Here is a 15644-nt window from a genome sequence, read left to right as displayed (position 1 = left end):
TAGATGTTCGTTAGTCTTTTTCTCTGCAAAGGGTCAGTCTTGTAAATCAAGTTATTTTCCTGCTCACTACAGATCTTAACTTCCTCTCTCTCTAACACATAAATAAAGCTGGTGTAATTGAATCATGAGGTCTCGCACTTTAAATTCCAAATTGTGCAGTTTCTAAATCACTATGGTTTCCTAAACAGTCTCTGTCTTGTATATTTATGTCTATAACCTCACATCATCCTAGTGGGTAATGGGCTCATGCAACATCTTGTTTTGGTTTCGTCACCTCCCATTCATGCTGTTTTCTCAATTTTATTTCATTGTCAGAAAGCCGTACTAGAAAATGAGTTGCACTGCACAGGTACGAAAAGATTTGAAACAATCCTCTTGCTGTACTTTGGATCTAGGTGTGTAGGCAAATCAAGACTTTGGATATCTTCTATGATAGGCGGTTGCTATCTGCAGGTATTGGCTGGAATATTGCTCCCAAGGACAAAAAGTTGCTCACGGTGAAAGTTCAGCTTTTAATACTTGCAAGCTTTAGTGAGGAAATCAAGTGAAGTCTATCCCCTCTATAGATATGGAAAAAGAAAGTATGTATGTTCAGGTAATACAAGCCAAAGGTTCCTCACATCCATAATCCATGCTGAATTTAAAATGGATACTTTGAATCTTGCTACTCAGGTAAGGAATGAAAGGCTGGCTGAAACAGAATTGTACATTATTAAGTTTTTGAAGGGGTTTGCATTAGCACTATGCTGGCGGTTTGCGATTTACAGCCTCCAGGGAATAATTCCTCTTTGGAATTAAAAAGGTGTCTTGCCTGGATCTGTGGGAATACGTTACTGTCATTTGTGGGTGCCGTTTTAAAGAACTTGTGAAAGATCATTTAAATTTCTTTTTATTTACTGCCTTAATGTAATGAATAAAACAGTCTGCTTGCTTAAGAGTAGATAATGCCTGAATCTGATCAATGACTTTGATTTTGAATGAGATGCTACTTGCCAGCAACCTTTATTAAAGAGATTAGTCACCGAAATACTGAATGATTGTTATTTGCTAGGTTACTCAAAATATATCGTCTGCTGAAACTGTTGTGATGGATGGGGTTGGTTTGAGAACTGCAATGTGCTGATTCTGAAACACATTTCCACTTATGAAAGCAAATTGATTTGCTCTTTTTGTGTCAGAAATATAGACTTGTTATGTGTTTGTCTGGTAGGTATATACCGATATGACTTATTCTATATGCCATGATATAGATAATCTTAATTAATGAAGTATAACTCAGGTATAAATTTATTCTGCAGATAATCAATATAAAGAATACAGATTTTTGCGTTCATGTACGCTCAAGCAATAAATGTTTGCTAGATTTTTCCAGTGTATGGTGCAGATCTGTGGCATTTTTTTGTCTTTGCTTTTTTAAAAATAATGTTTGGCCTGTGTCTGAGATTCTTCAGCTTTATGGGGAGAGGTGTAAAACAGACATAAATAGAAAGCAAGACAGACAAGGCTCTGTAGCTTTGCTGGAATTTTTAATCCTTTTTCATTCACTCTAGATCTTGGAAAAGCTACCTTAATATTTGGGTGAATAGTTAAATCATTTAACAGGAGTAGCAATGGACGAGTGCAGACTGTGGCAATGGGCTTGGCATTCTGCAGTGGCAATACCTAGCTTCCTTTTCAACTCCTTACTGCTTCATGCTTCTCCTTCGCTAGGAAAGCAAAGGTGCGTGCGGGTTAGCAGGAAAGCAAAGGTGCACATGGCTTAGCCTTCACCAGGAAGTGAGCACCGTATGCGTTCATCAGACCTTGCATGTGAAGAGAAATGCTTCTGGGCTCTAGAGAAACCAGTCCCTTCCCATGTTGACTTTGGTAATACGAGTAGTCTAGGTTGGCCTAATTTTTTCAGAGTTCACATGAAAAGCTCTGTGTGGAGGAAAGTGGTTACATTTCATGCTAAAAAAACTGTTGAATCATTGGGTGAGATTCTGTGCACCAAAATTTACAGCCCTAGACTTTGCATGCCAGTGTATCCCCTGACTTTCTTTACAGCAATGGATAGGTTGCTTCATTTTACCTACTTATTTCTCTCCAAGGATCCAAACATACAGGAGATGAATTGCACCCATTGCCGCTTTTACTGTCTGTATGGGCCTGGAATAATCATTTGCAAGGCAACGTGTGTCACTTAGGTCAGGTATTTCCCAAACCGAATTTATGGTTTCAAATGGCACGTGCATCTGCTAATGTTAGAAGTGTGTAAGCGTTTTATTCAAAACAGTAACGATGTGGAAATTACTTTTTTGCCTTTTGGTATTTTTGAAGATCCTTTCTAGAAATCCTGTCTTCGTCCTCCAACTAACAGCAACAAAAGAAGCTTTGATCAAGCGAGTACAAGTAAGAGAAGCAACATACGGAGTTTTAGTGCCCAGTAGATGCTGTCTAGAAGGGCTTGGAAATTAATGTCCTTTTTAAAGACTTCTGTCTGCCTTATGATCTTATGTCTGCCTGAAGTTAAACACATCCTAGTGGGTATAGATGTAGCCCCATGTCATCTAGAAAAATATTGCTAGTAGTTCAATGAACTATTGCTAGTTTCATGAACATTGAGTCTGCCATGGACACTTGGGGATCAGGCCTGTGAAGCGCCCTTAAGATCCAATATAGTGTCCTTCTAAGTCTCTCAAAAATACCTCTCTTTTCTCAGGTGGCCAAGCATAAGTCTTAGAATCGCAACTTGATTGATTGACTTCCATTAAAACCAGCTTATTCTGTCATTTTCCTAATATCGTTCTAAGGTACTTAAACACCTCTGAGGATTTGTCCTTGTGTCACTTCATGTACAGCAATACATAGACAAACATATGGCTCTGGTTTGATTCAGTCTTTTCATTTTCTGTTTTGTGCTTGAAAAGATTACAGGAATCTTGTAAGGTTTGCCATGGACGTTTTGCTTATTGATGTCTTACAAAACTGAAAGGAGATGGGTTCCAGATATCAGCAGGTGACGACTCTTCACATCATTATTTTCCTACAGATAATTCATTTGGTCACAGGTAAATGAAGGTTCTGTTCTACTCACAATTTTATTTAAAAAGTCATCTAATTTCTAGAGTTAGTGGATAAATCTAGAACTAAAAGAAATAAATAAACAAAAAAAATGTTGATTTGTGGGGGTTTTTTTGACAATGAATATTATATTTGCAACATATTTGTAACAATACCTTTACATATATATATATCAGATGTTCATCATTCCCTCCACTCATTTTCTGAAGCCAGAAGCAAACAGTAGCATTATAATTTTATTATTTTATATTAATATACCTCAATCATGCAGGTAACAGAAGGACCAGGCAATACTAATGACTCACTTAAAGCTTCAACAGAGGAGAGGATTATAAATAGATTCACAGCCCCACCCCACCCCCAACTGTTTTTCAGGGAGCTTCCTTTCTCTGCTTTGGAGTAATTTTTCAGCTTGGCTGACCCTGTCACTTTATCACGCTGAGAAAGCCTGGGCTCCTTTTCATATCTCCGCCTTTAGAGTAGTGAACCAAATGGGAAAGTAAGGTCTGTAGAGGGCCATTAGTATTTTTGCTGCTAAACCTCAACACTAAGCTTGTCCTTTTTCACTAACAACAGTTTTGCAACAAGTAGCCTGCATTTGAAATGAAATGTACTTACTGTGGCGTGTTTCGTCACCGAATGCAGCCATCCTAGTGAAAAGATTATGAACGTCTGAAATGAGGTAGGCAAAATCCTACCTTTGTGAGTTCCAACTTTAAAAAATGTGCTAGTCTTTCTTCATGACAGACATGCCATTTCTACCTCTGAACCAGTCTGCAGACCGAGCTCGGTATTTTCAGCAGCATCTCCCTGAAGTTAGGCTATGCTCTTAGGGTGTGGTAGTGGTGAAGGATGGCAGAGGACAGCCTTCAGTTACAAAACTGTTCTTGTCTGTGCTCACGTGGACCTATAGACATGCGATCTGATTCCTGTCACAGGGCATCTTCCTCTCCAATCCTCTTGTTCCATCAGTCTATGCCTGGTAAACTAGGCTTTAAAGTAGGAGATGATGGAACTTGCTCTTGAAAGAAGATCCTGGTCCAGAGCATTTTCTGATTTATTGATTTTTACCAGAGCAGAATAGCTCCTTTTTCTTGCATTCACCTACCTGTATGTATTCCAGTTTCCTATAGGAAGTGCTAATGAGAACATTTGTGACAGTACTGCATCCATCTCTGGAGTCCTCAGTACAGGAAAGACATGGATCTGTTGGCGCAGGACCAGAGGAGGGAGAATAGTAAAAATGATCAGAGGGCTGGAGCACTTCTCCTATGAAAACAGGCTGAGGGAGTTGGGATTGTTCAGCCTGGAGAAGAGAAAGCTCCAGGGAGACCTTATCGTGCCTTTCCATATTTAAAGGGGGCTTATAAGAAAATTTTAACAGGGTAAAGGTTTTAAACTAAAAAAGGGTAGATTTAGACTGATATAAGGAAGAAATTTTTTATGATGAGGGTGGTGAGATACTGGCCCACGTTGCCCAGAGAGTGATAGATGCCCTGTCCGTGGAAACATTCAAGGTCAGGCTGGACGGGGCTCTGAGCAACATTATCGAGTTAAAGATGTCCCTGCTCATTGAACTAGATGGCCTTTAAAGGTCCCTTCCAACTCAAACTATTCTATGATTCTATGATTCCATGACAGGTAAGATTTACATATATATCTTCTTGCAGGCCAGTATAAAATTATTCCTCCTGACAAGCCTGTCACTGGAATCATTGGAAAAGGAGTCACCCTGCCCTGTCAACTGAAAGTTAAGATAATCCCTGAGAGACTTTCTGTTCAGTGGATGTTTTCTGGAAACTCCAAAAGAATTGATGTGGCCACTTATGATGGAAAAAACACATACAATCCAGTTTACGAGGATGAGACCTACTGGGGCAGGACCAATTTTTTTCAGTCTGAATTTAATAAGGGAAACGTGTCTCTTCACCTGAAAAATGTCACGCTCTCGGATAAAGGGAAATACACCTGCAGTGTCTTTTTTGAGAATTGGTATGATGAAGTGGTGGTTGACCTGAATGTGGCAGGTGAGTGGAATAGCAGGCATTGCTACTTATCCCTCAATCCAGGAGTACAACATCAGAAAGGTCTATGGGGTACCACTGGGTTGGATTCATCTCACTCGCTCTCAGCCATGTGAAAGACCAGCCTCTGCCATAGGTTAGGCTACTTCTGTTGCCAGCAGACTATGAATAGTCATAGATGTCTTTTTACCATGTCTTACACAGAGGAAGCATAGGCAACACCTTAGCTTTAAAACATTTAAAGGTAGGAGAGAGATGAATCCTACCATAAAACAAGCCTGTTTTTGCAAAGGTGAAGCAACTGAAGCCTGACTGAAACTGCATTTGGTACTGCAACCTGTTTCTCATGCTCTTGCCCTACGCATTATCTAATTTTCTGTCCAGTATTCCAATTTTCATACATTCATAGTATCGTCCACCTTTGTTTTACTAAAAAATTTCCATTCAGTGCAATGCTACTTTATTTTAATTCCAGTTTTTTGTGGAGATAACAAAAATCAGTACAAAGATCTGTCTCTATCAGGACTGTAAAAGGGAAGTTAGGTACAAATGTCCCATTTTAATGTAACACAGGAAAAGCTATTTACTAGCAATTTAATGAGAACTAAAATTTCAAGTCTGATGAACTACTGATAAATCTGGGGAAGACCTTCCCACCACGTACTGTCTGATGAGAGACTATCTTGTCTCCTGTTTGTTGGAGCTTCTTTTTTTTGCTATTCTGTAGCTAAAGGCGATGAGTCTTCCATTTTCCTGGATGGTCATGTGGGTCAGAGCATTGGCCTCACCTGCAAATCACAAGGATGGTTTCCAGCACCTGAAGTAGTTTGGCTGGACAGCAAAGGACAGACACGGAAGGAGGAAGTGACCACCCAAAGAATAAAAACTTCTTCAGGCATTTTTGATGTTGTAAGTTCCATGAATCTCGAACCAGGATCTGACAAGGAAGTCTCCTGCAGAGTAGTCAATAACCTACTCAATGCAATGTCTGAATCCCGAGTCCTGATTTCAGGTGAGTGGCCTCCAGGATCAATTGCTGTCAAGACCAGTTGGTAGGCTGCTGTCCAGTGTCTCTCCATTGACCCTGGAGTGATCCTGGACATCCAGCCCAAGCACAAACAACTAGTGTTTATATGGAAAACACGATAAGTCCATCTTTATGTCTTAGATTATTACTTGTTACATTCAAAATACATCTTAGCTATAAATACTAATGGAGAGCTCTTGTTAGCTGCCACCTGATAGCTCTGTGCCAGTTGGAGAGGGAAAGATTTAGAAGTGCCAATGGGGAGAACAAAGGCCCTATATAATGCTGCTAGGGTACCCAGCACCATGGCCTGAGACAGCTGGAGTATGCCCATAGGAAATACTAAATGTCTGCTCCCATCACTTTTTCTCTCCCTAACACCACCATGATTACTCTGAGCTACAGCATGTGCCTCCCTCTAGGTGGGTTCCTACTCTGGAAAGTAGGTAATTTTATTCAAAAGGGGAAGAAGGGGATCTTTTTCTTTCCATCTGAAATGCCACTGAAGACAGCTGTGTTTTGCTGAAAACTTTATCTTGTGGTTCAACACTGCAAATGCTGGCCTCAGAGATGGGCTGCTCAGCATACATCCCTCATAAAGAGGTGGTAGCTTCTCCAAACATGCCTCTACCCATGGTAGTCTGAGTCTGAATGAATATGGGTGCATGCGGTGTAGGAGCACAGTCCGAGTGCCTGAACGTAGGCATGTAATGCTATCTCTGACGGCCTGGGATAGCTGGCAGCACAGCACATGGATGTACTGGGATTCAGGGGAAACTTGCAGCCTTTAGGGGTGGCAGGAAGAGACTGTAAAAGATACATTACAGCAAATAAAATGGCACTAGTCGCATATACTTTGGCCACTGGAGCCTGTCATAGCTATTTCACAAATATCCAGTGGAAGTAACACTATTTATATTTTACAGATGTCTTCTTCCCTTCCACTTCACCTTGGATGACGGCCTTCCTTGTAATTTTATTTCTTAATATAGCTGTTTTTGCAGCTACAGGTTATAAACTAAACAGTAAGTATTTCCACTTACAACGATTGATATGGAAGTTTCCATCTACAATGCGAAACACAGTTAATGAAAACTTAAATAACATTTTAACATCAGATTCAGAAAGAAACACATGGGAATGAGAAGGACAGATTAAAAATTAACACATATATAGTGAAAAGTAGAGTATGGGTGTGGGCCACGTGTGTGAACACACAGAGAGTCTTTTACAGGGAGATCACTCCTATGAGATACCATTTTGTACGGTCACAGATATTTACAGGCACAGAATACAATTTTAGCTTTTAGAATACTGGATTTGTGAAAAATTTCTCTTTTTAAAATAACAAAGTTTGAAATTATACTTCAATACACTAATAGATATCTTGTTTAAAAAATAAAAAAAAATAATAAAAGTTGCTTTGTTTTTTCCAGGAAGTATTACACAATCCCGTAAAGCAGGTGAGTAATGAAGAAGCTAAATATAAACCCACATCAACATGTTTTAGGAAAAAAGTTTGTGCTTCTGAGCCAGCAACAATCTCAGAAGCAGTTCTATAGGTGTGGTAATAGTGCAGGCGTGATCAATATCTAAGTATTTCAGTTTTTCAGAGCACGAAGGTGAAGTGGGGGTATTTGGATATTGCTCAGCTTTTCCAGTAGCCCTTTTTTATTTCAGGTACTTCTAAGGTCTTCTGTTATTGAAATAACCCTTTGTTAAAATCACTTAGTTTTTCTACAGAACTAGCACTCCAGACCCTTTGACTGGTATAACTTGTTTTTTATTGTTTTGAGATAGTGAGATAATGAATAATTAACATTGCGATTTTTTTTTCCAGTAAGATTGAAGATGGAAATGGAAAAGGGTAAATGTTCCTTGAAAACTGTGAGAATATCTTGAAAATATAAAATCAAGACACTGCTCTAGGGCATTTTCTTGGTCATGAATCTCAAAAGTAGCAGTTCTTATTCACATAAAGGATTTGATGACAATTGGTCACATTGTCCTTTGTAATTAAGGTAGCCTGGAGTATAATAAATCACTCAGGGTAATCCTCTGATGCTTGCAAGATGGTGAACAGACTGATACACCGTGATATAATACAATTGCACTAATATCTTGAGGTGTAACCTTACCAATGATGTAATTGCTCTGAAAATGCCATTGGTCTGTGCCACATCTCTGCTCCACTTTTTGCATGGCTGGATCAAAGTAATCCATGTATTCTGATCTTTTGCCTCCTCTGTTTTAACCTGCTATTAATTCCCAAGATCATTAGAGAAAAATAAAATTAAATAACAAGCCTTGAACTGTTTACTTCTGAATTTACACCCCATGGCGTTGACTCTGATCTCTCATCCAGACAGCTTAACCTGAAGAAACAAGTAACAGTTCCTGATGCAATTTCTGCAAATTCTGTGCAAATTTTTTCTCAAATAATGATAACAGTAAACAAGACAGGTCCCAGACATAGTCTAGAGGAGCTCAGTTATCTCATTTTGGCCTTTCAACTTACCAGTGAGATTCAATTTATTGAAGTTTCTAAAATAGTAGAAGTCTCAGGGTCTTCCTGAGGGTCTTTTCTTAGTGGTCAGCTAAGAGAAACAGAAACATTCAGAGAGAGATCAGATTGAAAGTGTTTGAGAAAGCTATTAGTGGGAAGAAGACCTGGGAGGTGGGGAATGGATTTCCTAAATTGACTATAAGGGACCTACAAAGCAACTAGATGAGATAAGACACATTTGTCTTGTAAATCCCTAAGAGAGGTCAGATGAAGGTCATCTCATTTCTCTAGCCAGTTAAGGTCTCCTCCAAATTTGTATGCTAATTTACCCACTTTTTTATTTTACTTCATAATTCTCTGTGTAACTCAACCTTCTTTACCTCATCAAATTGATTAAATCAATCATGGGTCCTATGTTAATATATTATTGAAGAAAAAGAAAGTAAAAGTATTCAAGAAAATGTTGTAATTAAACTTTTTAAATCTGATACTGAAACTTATATATTAATAATCATGTACCTTTTCTTTCAGAAAAAGAAAGTTGGAAGGCAGAACTAGGTAAGAGTACAGTTTTCCTTTTCCTTTTAGTGCTTCTAGGGTGGACATGATTTACATCCCCAAAAGAGCAACTGAGATATAGATTTTTATATGAATTACTTATGGATGTATCTATTCTATTTAACAAACATTTTTATGATCTGTTTTCATTTTTGATTATAAATTCAAAAATTATCCATCTTCCAATTACTTGTTGGAGCTTTAGTAATTGAGGACAATGAAATAATTTAAAAGCTTACGTCATAATTTTTAACTTCTAAATTAAACCAACTGGCCAGCCAGTAATGTGTTGTCTGTTTTTTTTTCCTTCCTTTATTGTTTTGTTTGTTGATCAACTTAGAATCACAGAAGAAGACAAACGAAGGAGGTAAATACAGTTCTACAATTAAGACAATATTAATCAACTCTTACAAGTAGGTATATATGAAAGAATGAAAATAAGTTACTTCATAAAAAAGCATAGTAGCTTACACTTATTCAAATGATTATTACTTCTATTTTTAGTCACGGCTAAAATATATTATTTAGTATGACTCTGTTTCTTAGAGGCTTGTGATACTTTTCTGCTTCTGTGTAATCTGGAGTCTTGCTGACTATACTGAAATTTCTTGAAGCTCTGACCTACTGCTTCTGTTATTTCTCACTTTCTGTTCAAATTGTTCAAACAGCCATAACTAGCATCACAAAGCCAAAAATGTATGTCTCGGACTCTATCCTGAGAAATATTGGCTTGGATGTTTAGCTACATACAAAATAAATACTAAGAAAAATGCCACGTCATGCTTCCCCCTCTCTTCCTGCTTCATCTCTCAACTGAGATATCTACCTGGAGAAGACATATACAGCAAAGACCCTCCTGAAGGTCAACTCCTCGTGAACGAGTAGGCCTCCTGAACACCAGAGAGAGACTTCCAGGCATCTCAAATACCATTAAAGAGCTTGTGCCTATGCATAGGCAGTAGATAAACAACATTAGACAATTTATGCCACAGTAGGGAGGATACTATCAATCAGTGCTGTCAATATTGATCAGCAATACTGCTAATTGCACCTAGAGAACTCAAAAATAGACACCTGCATTTGGTCACCTTAGCCTGCATACCAAACTATTTTGACTATGTTCATTTGGGTTGAAATTCAGCTGTTTGTACTAGGATATCTATTCTGCTGAAACGCCATGAGGTTTCCCGGCCAAGGCCATTTCAGGCAGCACTGGAGGTGTACAACTAAGGGAAGAAGGGTAAAAAAAAGAAAAGTAGTGCCATAACTCTAAAGGACAGAAAGAGTGCAGTATAGTTGTGTTAATTTACAACTGATTTTTAAACATATGCTTTTTAAAAATTTAAGTTGACAAGTTAAATGTGGACAAGTTAAGTGCTGGAGTGTGTCCAGAGGAGAGCTACCAGGCTGGTGAGGGGTCTGGAGACCAGGGCATATGAGGAGAGGCTGAGGGAGCTGGGCATGTTTAGCTTGGAGAAGAGGAGGCTGAGGGGAGACCTCATTGCCCTCTACAACTACCTGAAAGGTAGGTGGAGAGAGGTGGGGGTTGGCCTCTTCTCCCAAGTGAATAATGACAGGACCAGAGGAAATGGTCTGAAGTTGCGGCAGGGGAGGTTTAGATGAGATATTAGGAAGAATGACTTTACTGAAAGAGTGGTCAGGCACTGGAACAGCCTGCCCAGGGAGGGGGTTGAGTCACCATCCCTAGAGGTATTTAAGAAAAGTCTAGATGTGGCACTTCAGGGCATGCTCTGGTGGCAGAGATTGTAGGGTGGTTTTTTGTGTGTGTATGGTTGGACTCGATGATCTCAAAGGTCCTTTCCAACCATGAAGATTCTATGATTCTAAGTTTCCACATGGTAAATTTTGAAGAGAAAATAATAATTTCAGTATTTACGCAGTGATAGAATTATTTCCTTCAGATCTCACCTCTTAAACATTATCTCCTTGAGTTTTCACTTCACTTATTAAAGTTATTATTTTACAGGAATAGCTGATAGCAGAAATCACCTTGGTAAGAAAATCTCTTGTATAAATCCTATGTTTTATAAACCTTATGGAAAATAAAGAAACATGAGTCCAGATGAGCCTGACTACACCATCCATGAAGGTGAAGCCAATGTAAATGTCTCCTGACAGTGAGGTTCAAGTTTCTCCTTCAAGAGATTTGTCACACAGCTTGATATATGACCTCTCTGGGCTATCAACAACCCCCCTTACTAGAAGTTTTTCTTACCTAAAAATTACACCAAAGCTACAGACACCTATGTTGCATCATATGTTTTTTCCTTACAAATCACATCCACCTGAACCATTACAATGGCAGCCAGGAAATTAATTACCTCCACATGGCTCTACTGGCTGACTTAATGTCCTCTAAAATGCTTCCTAAATGTAAACCCAAGCAGAATTTCTCCAGAAGGCCCAGTTTTTGTCCCTCACCTTGCAAAAAAGTCTCAAAAACTTAAACCACACAAATTAAAAAAGTCCTCATACTGACTCATGACATTGCTTGATCTTCTATTGTTTGGGGTTGTCCGACTTTGAAACAACCCTCACAAAATAAGTGTTAATAACCAGATGATTTTTCCCTTTCAGAGCTTCTCAAAGCTGAGCTGGGTAAGTGGTTTAAAAGTTTTATTTTATTGCTATATGTACTGGTGCATTAAGTAAAGTCAGCCCACGAGAAGAATCACAATAATGACAATGATTGCAAATCAACAGACAGAAATACAGTAGGTTGACAAGCATTTAACTGCCCAATAGATTCATAAAATGCTACTCTGTTTCCTTTTTGTAGATTTCTGGGAAGCCCACAGCCACACAGGTAAGCTGGCAGGACGAACGGTGTGAAAATGCAGTGAACATCTGCCCAAAATGACGCAAATTACCCTGAAATGACAATGCCATGATGTTAGAGATATACTGACTGAGCTGGAGTGACAGAAATATGCTGCCTTGGTTAACAGGAAATGAGGCTGGGATGTGGCTGTTGGGAAAAGTGAGAAAAGGAGTTGCTGAAAGGTGTCAAAGTCTGGGGTGGGGTGTGGACACAATTCTGGAGAGGATGGATGGCCACATGGAAAAGAGAAAGAGAAATGTATGGTAAAGCATGTAGACTTTCACCCTGAAAGAGGAGCTGGCTGTGAGAGCTCCAAGGTGCTTCTTGGTTCATCAGGGATTGCACGCCCTGTGCTGAGGAATGTTTAAATTCTGTGTTGAATTGCACCAGGACCGCTCAGACCCTCAAATGCTTCAACCCCTAGCCACGTGCAGGGAGAAGTCCCTGAGCCACTCTGCTCATTGGGTGATTCTCGTTTTCCCCTCCAGTTCCCATTACTGTGAAATCTGACTGCCGAGTCCTGGAGCTCCATCTGCCAGGGGTTCCAGGTGTGGAGAGCAACACGTCTGAACCTGCTGGCACGAACACTCCCTGCACAGTCCCTGTCCTGGTGGGGAAGGAAGGGTTTGCAGCTGGGAAACACTACTGGGAGGTGGAGGTGGGCCAGGAGCAGGACTGGGTGCTGGGGGTGGTGAGGGAGAAAGGGAGACAGGAAGGGATGCGTCCCGGGGAGGACTACTGGGCTCTGCACAGGTCCCAGGGACAGATTTTCTGTAGCACCGGAGACCACAAGATTGAGAAGCAGCAGATGAGTTATTCAGTGATTGGTGTGCTTCTGGACTTGGACAGAGAGCGAGTGAAATTTTATGAAGCAGAGCAGATACGCATCATAGTGAGAATGCCTCTAAGGCTTGGAACGGAACCTGCAGAAAAGTTTTACCCATTTCTATCCAAAACGGAAGGGACAGGCACACCTCGTATCCACCCGGTCTCAATCCCAGTCCCTTTGGAGACACTGTAAAGGGAAACTTTGAATCAAATGGGTTGTAGAATCAAAGTTCTTTGCCAAGAGGTCACGGTGAGAGGAGGAGAGTCTAGAATGGCTTAGGACGTCAGCAATTATAAAATAAAGGCAGTAGGACTGGGTATCAAAGCAGGAAAACCTGAAAAAAAGGGGAGAAGTAATGAACGAACATTACAGTGTCTCAAAATAGAAAAAAAAAGTACTTTGAAGGAAAAGAACTTTTTAATATTATTTGTTCTCAACTAAGAGAACAGAGAAAGCCTCTAATGATTGCTTTTTGTTGCAAAATATTCTCCAAGCTGTATGTGAATTCCAAGGCATGTATAAACCATTACAAAAAAAATGCCCTCTTATAAGTAAGACCAGGACAAACAGAAAATTTCATTAATTTTTCTTTCTACGTGATCCAAGAAGAATGGTTATGAAGAAAATCAGTGCCCAAAGCAAAAAAGGAATATCAGAAGCATTTGATTATTTAAGTAATCCATTCAAATCGTCACGATTATTAGGGAATCTAGTCTTCACCCTTGTAGAGGCTTGGATGCATTCTCTGCTGTCTCTTTGATTAAAACATGGTTGGGTGACAAGGATATTTTTTTCCCCGTTGAATGTATTTTTTACTCCCTATTAATGCAACCTTGAGCACTTGTGACAACTGAATGGAGACAGCATTCCCCTGGTCCAGTAGGTGACTCCCCAGGGAAAGACTATCAGTTCTGACTGGTGGAGTTAAAAAAGGAGTTATGGCTCCCCTCTCTAAACTGTTAGATTTCTGTGTTTCTCTTTACATTTAAACACCGATTCAAAAGTGTGTTCTGTTTCTGAGGGCCTGAAAGTGTAATATAACTTTCCAAGAGAAGGTTAAAATAAAGGGTTTTTTGGACTGCTATCCACCTTGAATTTGAACCTGATGCCTTTTGCTGCCAGTAATTCTTGGCAGAAATAACACTCAAAACCAATTCTAAGTGAAACCTACAGCGCTTTACGAGTTTCTTATGTTTCCCGCATCAACTCCAGCTACTTTTGAGACCTGATAAATTGAAAGGAGCTAAGTTAAGAATCTGTGCAAAAAATCTGCCATGGAGAAAAACGCATGTGACTAAATGCCTAACGGTCTCATCAAACATGAGAACATTACACAAAATCTTTACAATAAATTGTATGTCAACTTCATACCATCTGCACTTTCTTTTCATTGTATTTCCTGTTTTCACACCTGTCTTGGTTAAACTTTGGCGAGCAGAGGGTAGAGTAAAACTTTTTTACTGTCTCCGAACCATTTGTTCTGAAAAATATTCAGAGCTGCTTGTGCCAAAATTGTCAAATTCCAGTTAGAAATGGTGTTGGGTTTACATGGCAAAGTTTTGGTAGCTGGAGGTGGGGAGGCTGCAGGGGTGGCCTCTGTGAGAAGAGGGTTGTGGGCTCTAGAGCAGAGACTCCTCTGCAGCCCATGGAAAGTTTGTAAGAATCCATGATGGAGCGGGTATTTCCCTGCAGTCTCTGGAGACATCACACTGCATCCCATAGAAAACCCAACCCCGAGCAGGTGGATATTTCCTAAACGAGCGGAGGTCCATGGAGAGCCCATGGTGGAGAAGGGTTATCTTGAAGGACTGCAGCCTGTGGAGAACTGGTCCAACCTCTTCACCATAGCAGGTTCACCTAGAACAGGTTGGACAGGCTGTCACCCATCCAGGCGGGGTTTGAATATCTCCAGAGACGGAGACTCCACCACCTCTCAGAGCAGCCTGTTCCAGAGCTCTGGCACCCTCAAAGTGAAGAAGTATTTCCTCATGTTGAGATGGAACTTCCCGTGTTTCAGTTTGTGCCCGTTGCTCTTTGTCCTGTCACTGGGCACCGCCTTAAAGATTCTGTCCCCATCCTCCTGGCACCCGCCTGTTAGATATTGATAAGCACTGATGAGATCTCCTCTCAGTCTTCTCTTCTCCAGGCTAAACAGACCCAGGTCTCAGCCTTTCCTCATCAGAGAGGTGCTCCAGTCCCTGATCATCTTTGTAGCCCTCTGCTGGACTCTCTCTAGTAGTTCCTTGTCTTTCTTGAACTGGGGGGCCAGAAATGGACACAGTACTCCAGGTGCCTCACCAGGGCAGAGCAGAGGGGGAAGATGACCTCCCTCAACCTGCTTGGCCATGCTCTTCTAAATGCACCACAGGAGACCATTGGCCTTCTTGTCCACAAGGGATCATTGAAACAGACACAAAATCCAAAACACCTTCCCCCTGTGCTCCTTTTTCCCAGGCTCAACTTCACTCCTTTACTTCCAACTCCTCTACCTCCCCCAACCTGTGAGTGGCACAGGGGGACAGAGAATGGGGGTCATGGTCAGTCCATAACAGTTCCTTTCTGCCAGACCTTCCTCCTCACACTTTTCCCCTGCTCCAGCGTGGGCTCTCTGTAGGCTACAGTCCTTCAGGATAAACCTGCTCCCACAGGGCCTCTCCATGGGCTGCATTTTCCTTCAGGGAATTCTCACCAGCTGTAGTATAGGGACCCCAAGGGGCTGTAGTGTTGGTACCTGCTCCACTGTGGTCCTCTCCACAAGCAGGTGAATTTTTGCTCTGGCAACGGAAGCACCTCCT

The 15644-nt window shown here is 40.6% G+C and overlaps 1 protein-coding gene across 1 annotated transcript; it reads left to right on the top strand.

Moving 5' to 3' along the window:
* The first annotated feature begins 543 nt into the window (after positions 1-543).
* Positions 544-14041, top strand: LOC134507729 (butyrophilin subfamily 3 member A2-like). Its single transcript, XM_063318579.1, has 9 exons — positions 544-672; positions 2910-3050; positions 4734-5090; positions 5815-6099; positions 7041-7139; positions 11166-11192; positions 11777-11797; positions 11979-12005; positions 12509-14041. Exons 2-9 carry the CDS (start codon positions 2978-2980, stop codon positions 13039-13041), a joined length of 1422 nt encoding a protein of 473 aa, XP_063174649.1. The 5' UTR covers positions 544-672; positions 2910-2977; the 3' UTR covers positions 13042-14041.
* Positions 14042-15644: the final 1603 nt, after the last annotated feature.

The sequence above is a fragment of the Chroicocephalus ridibundus genome, chromosome 27, assembly GCF_963924245.1.
Source record: "Chroicocephalus ridibundus chromosome 27, bChrRid1.1, whole genome shotgun sequence".
NCBI classification, from domain to species: Eukaryota; Metazoa; Chordata; class Aves; order Charadriiformes; family Laridae; genus Chroicocephalus; species Chroicocephalus ridibundus.
The sequence above is the reverse complement of the archived record's forward strand: the minus strand, read 5'-3'. Positions and strand labels throughout refer to the sequence as shown.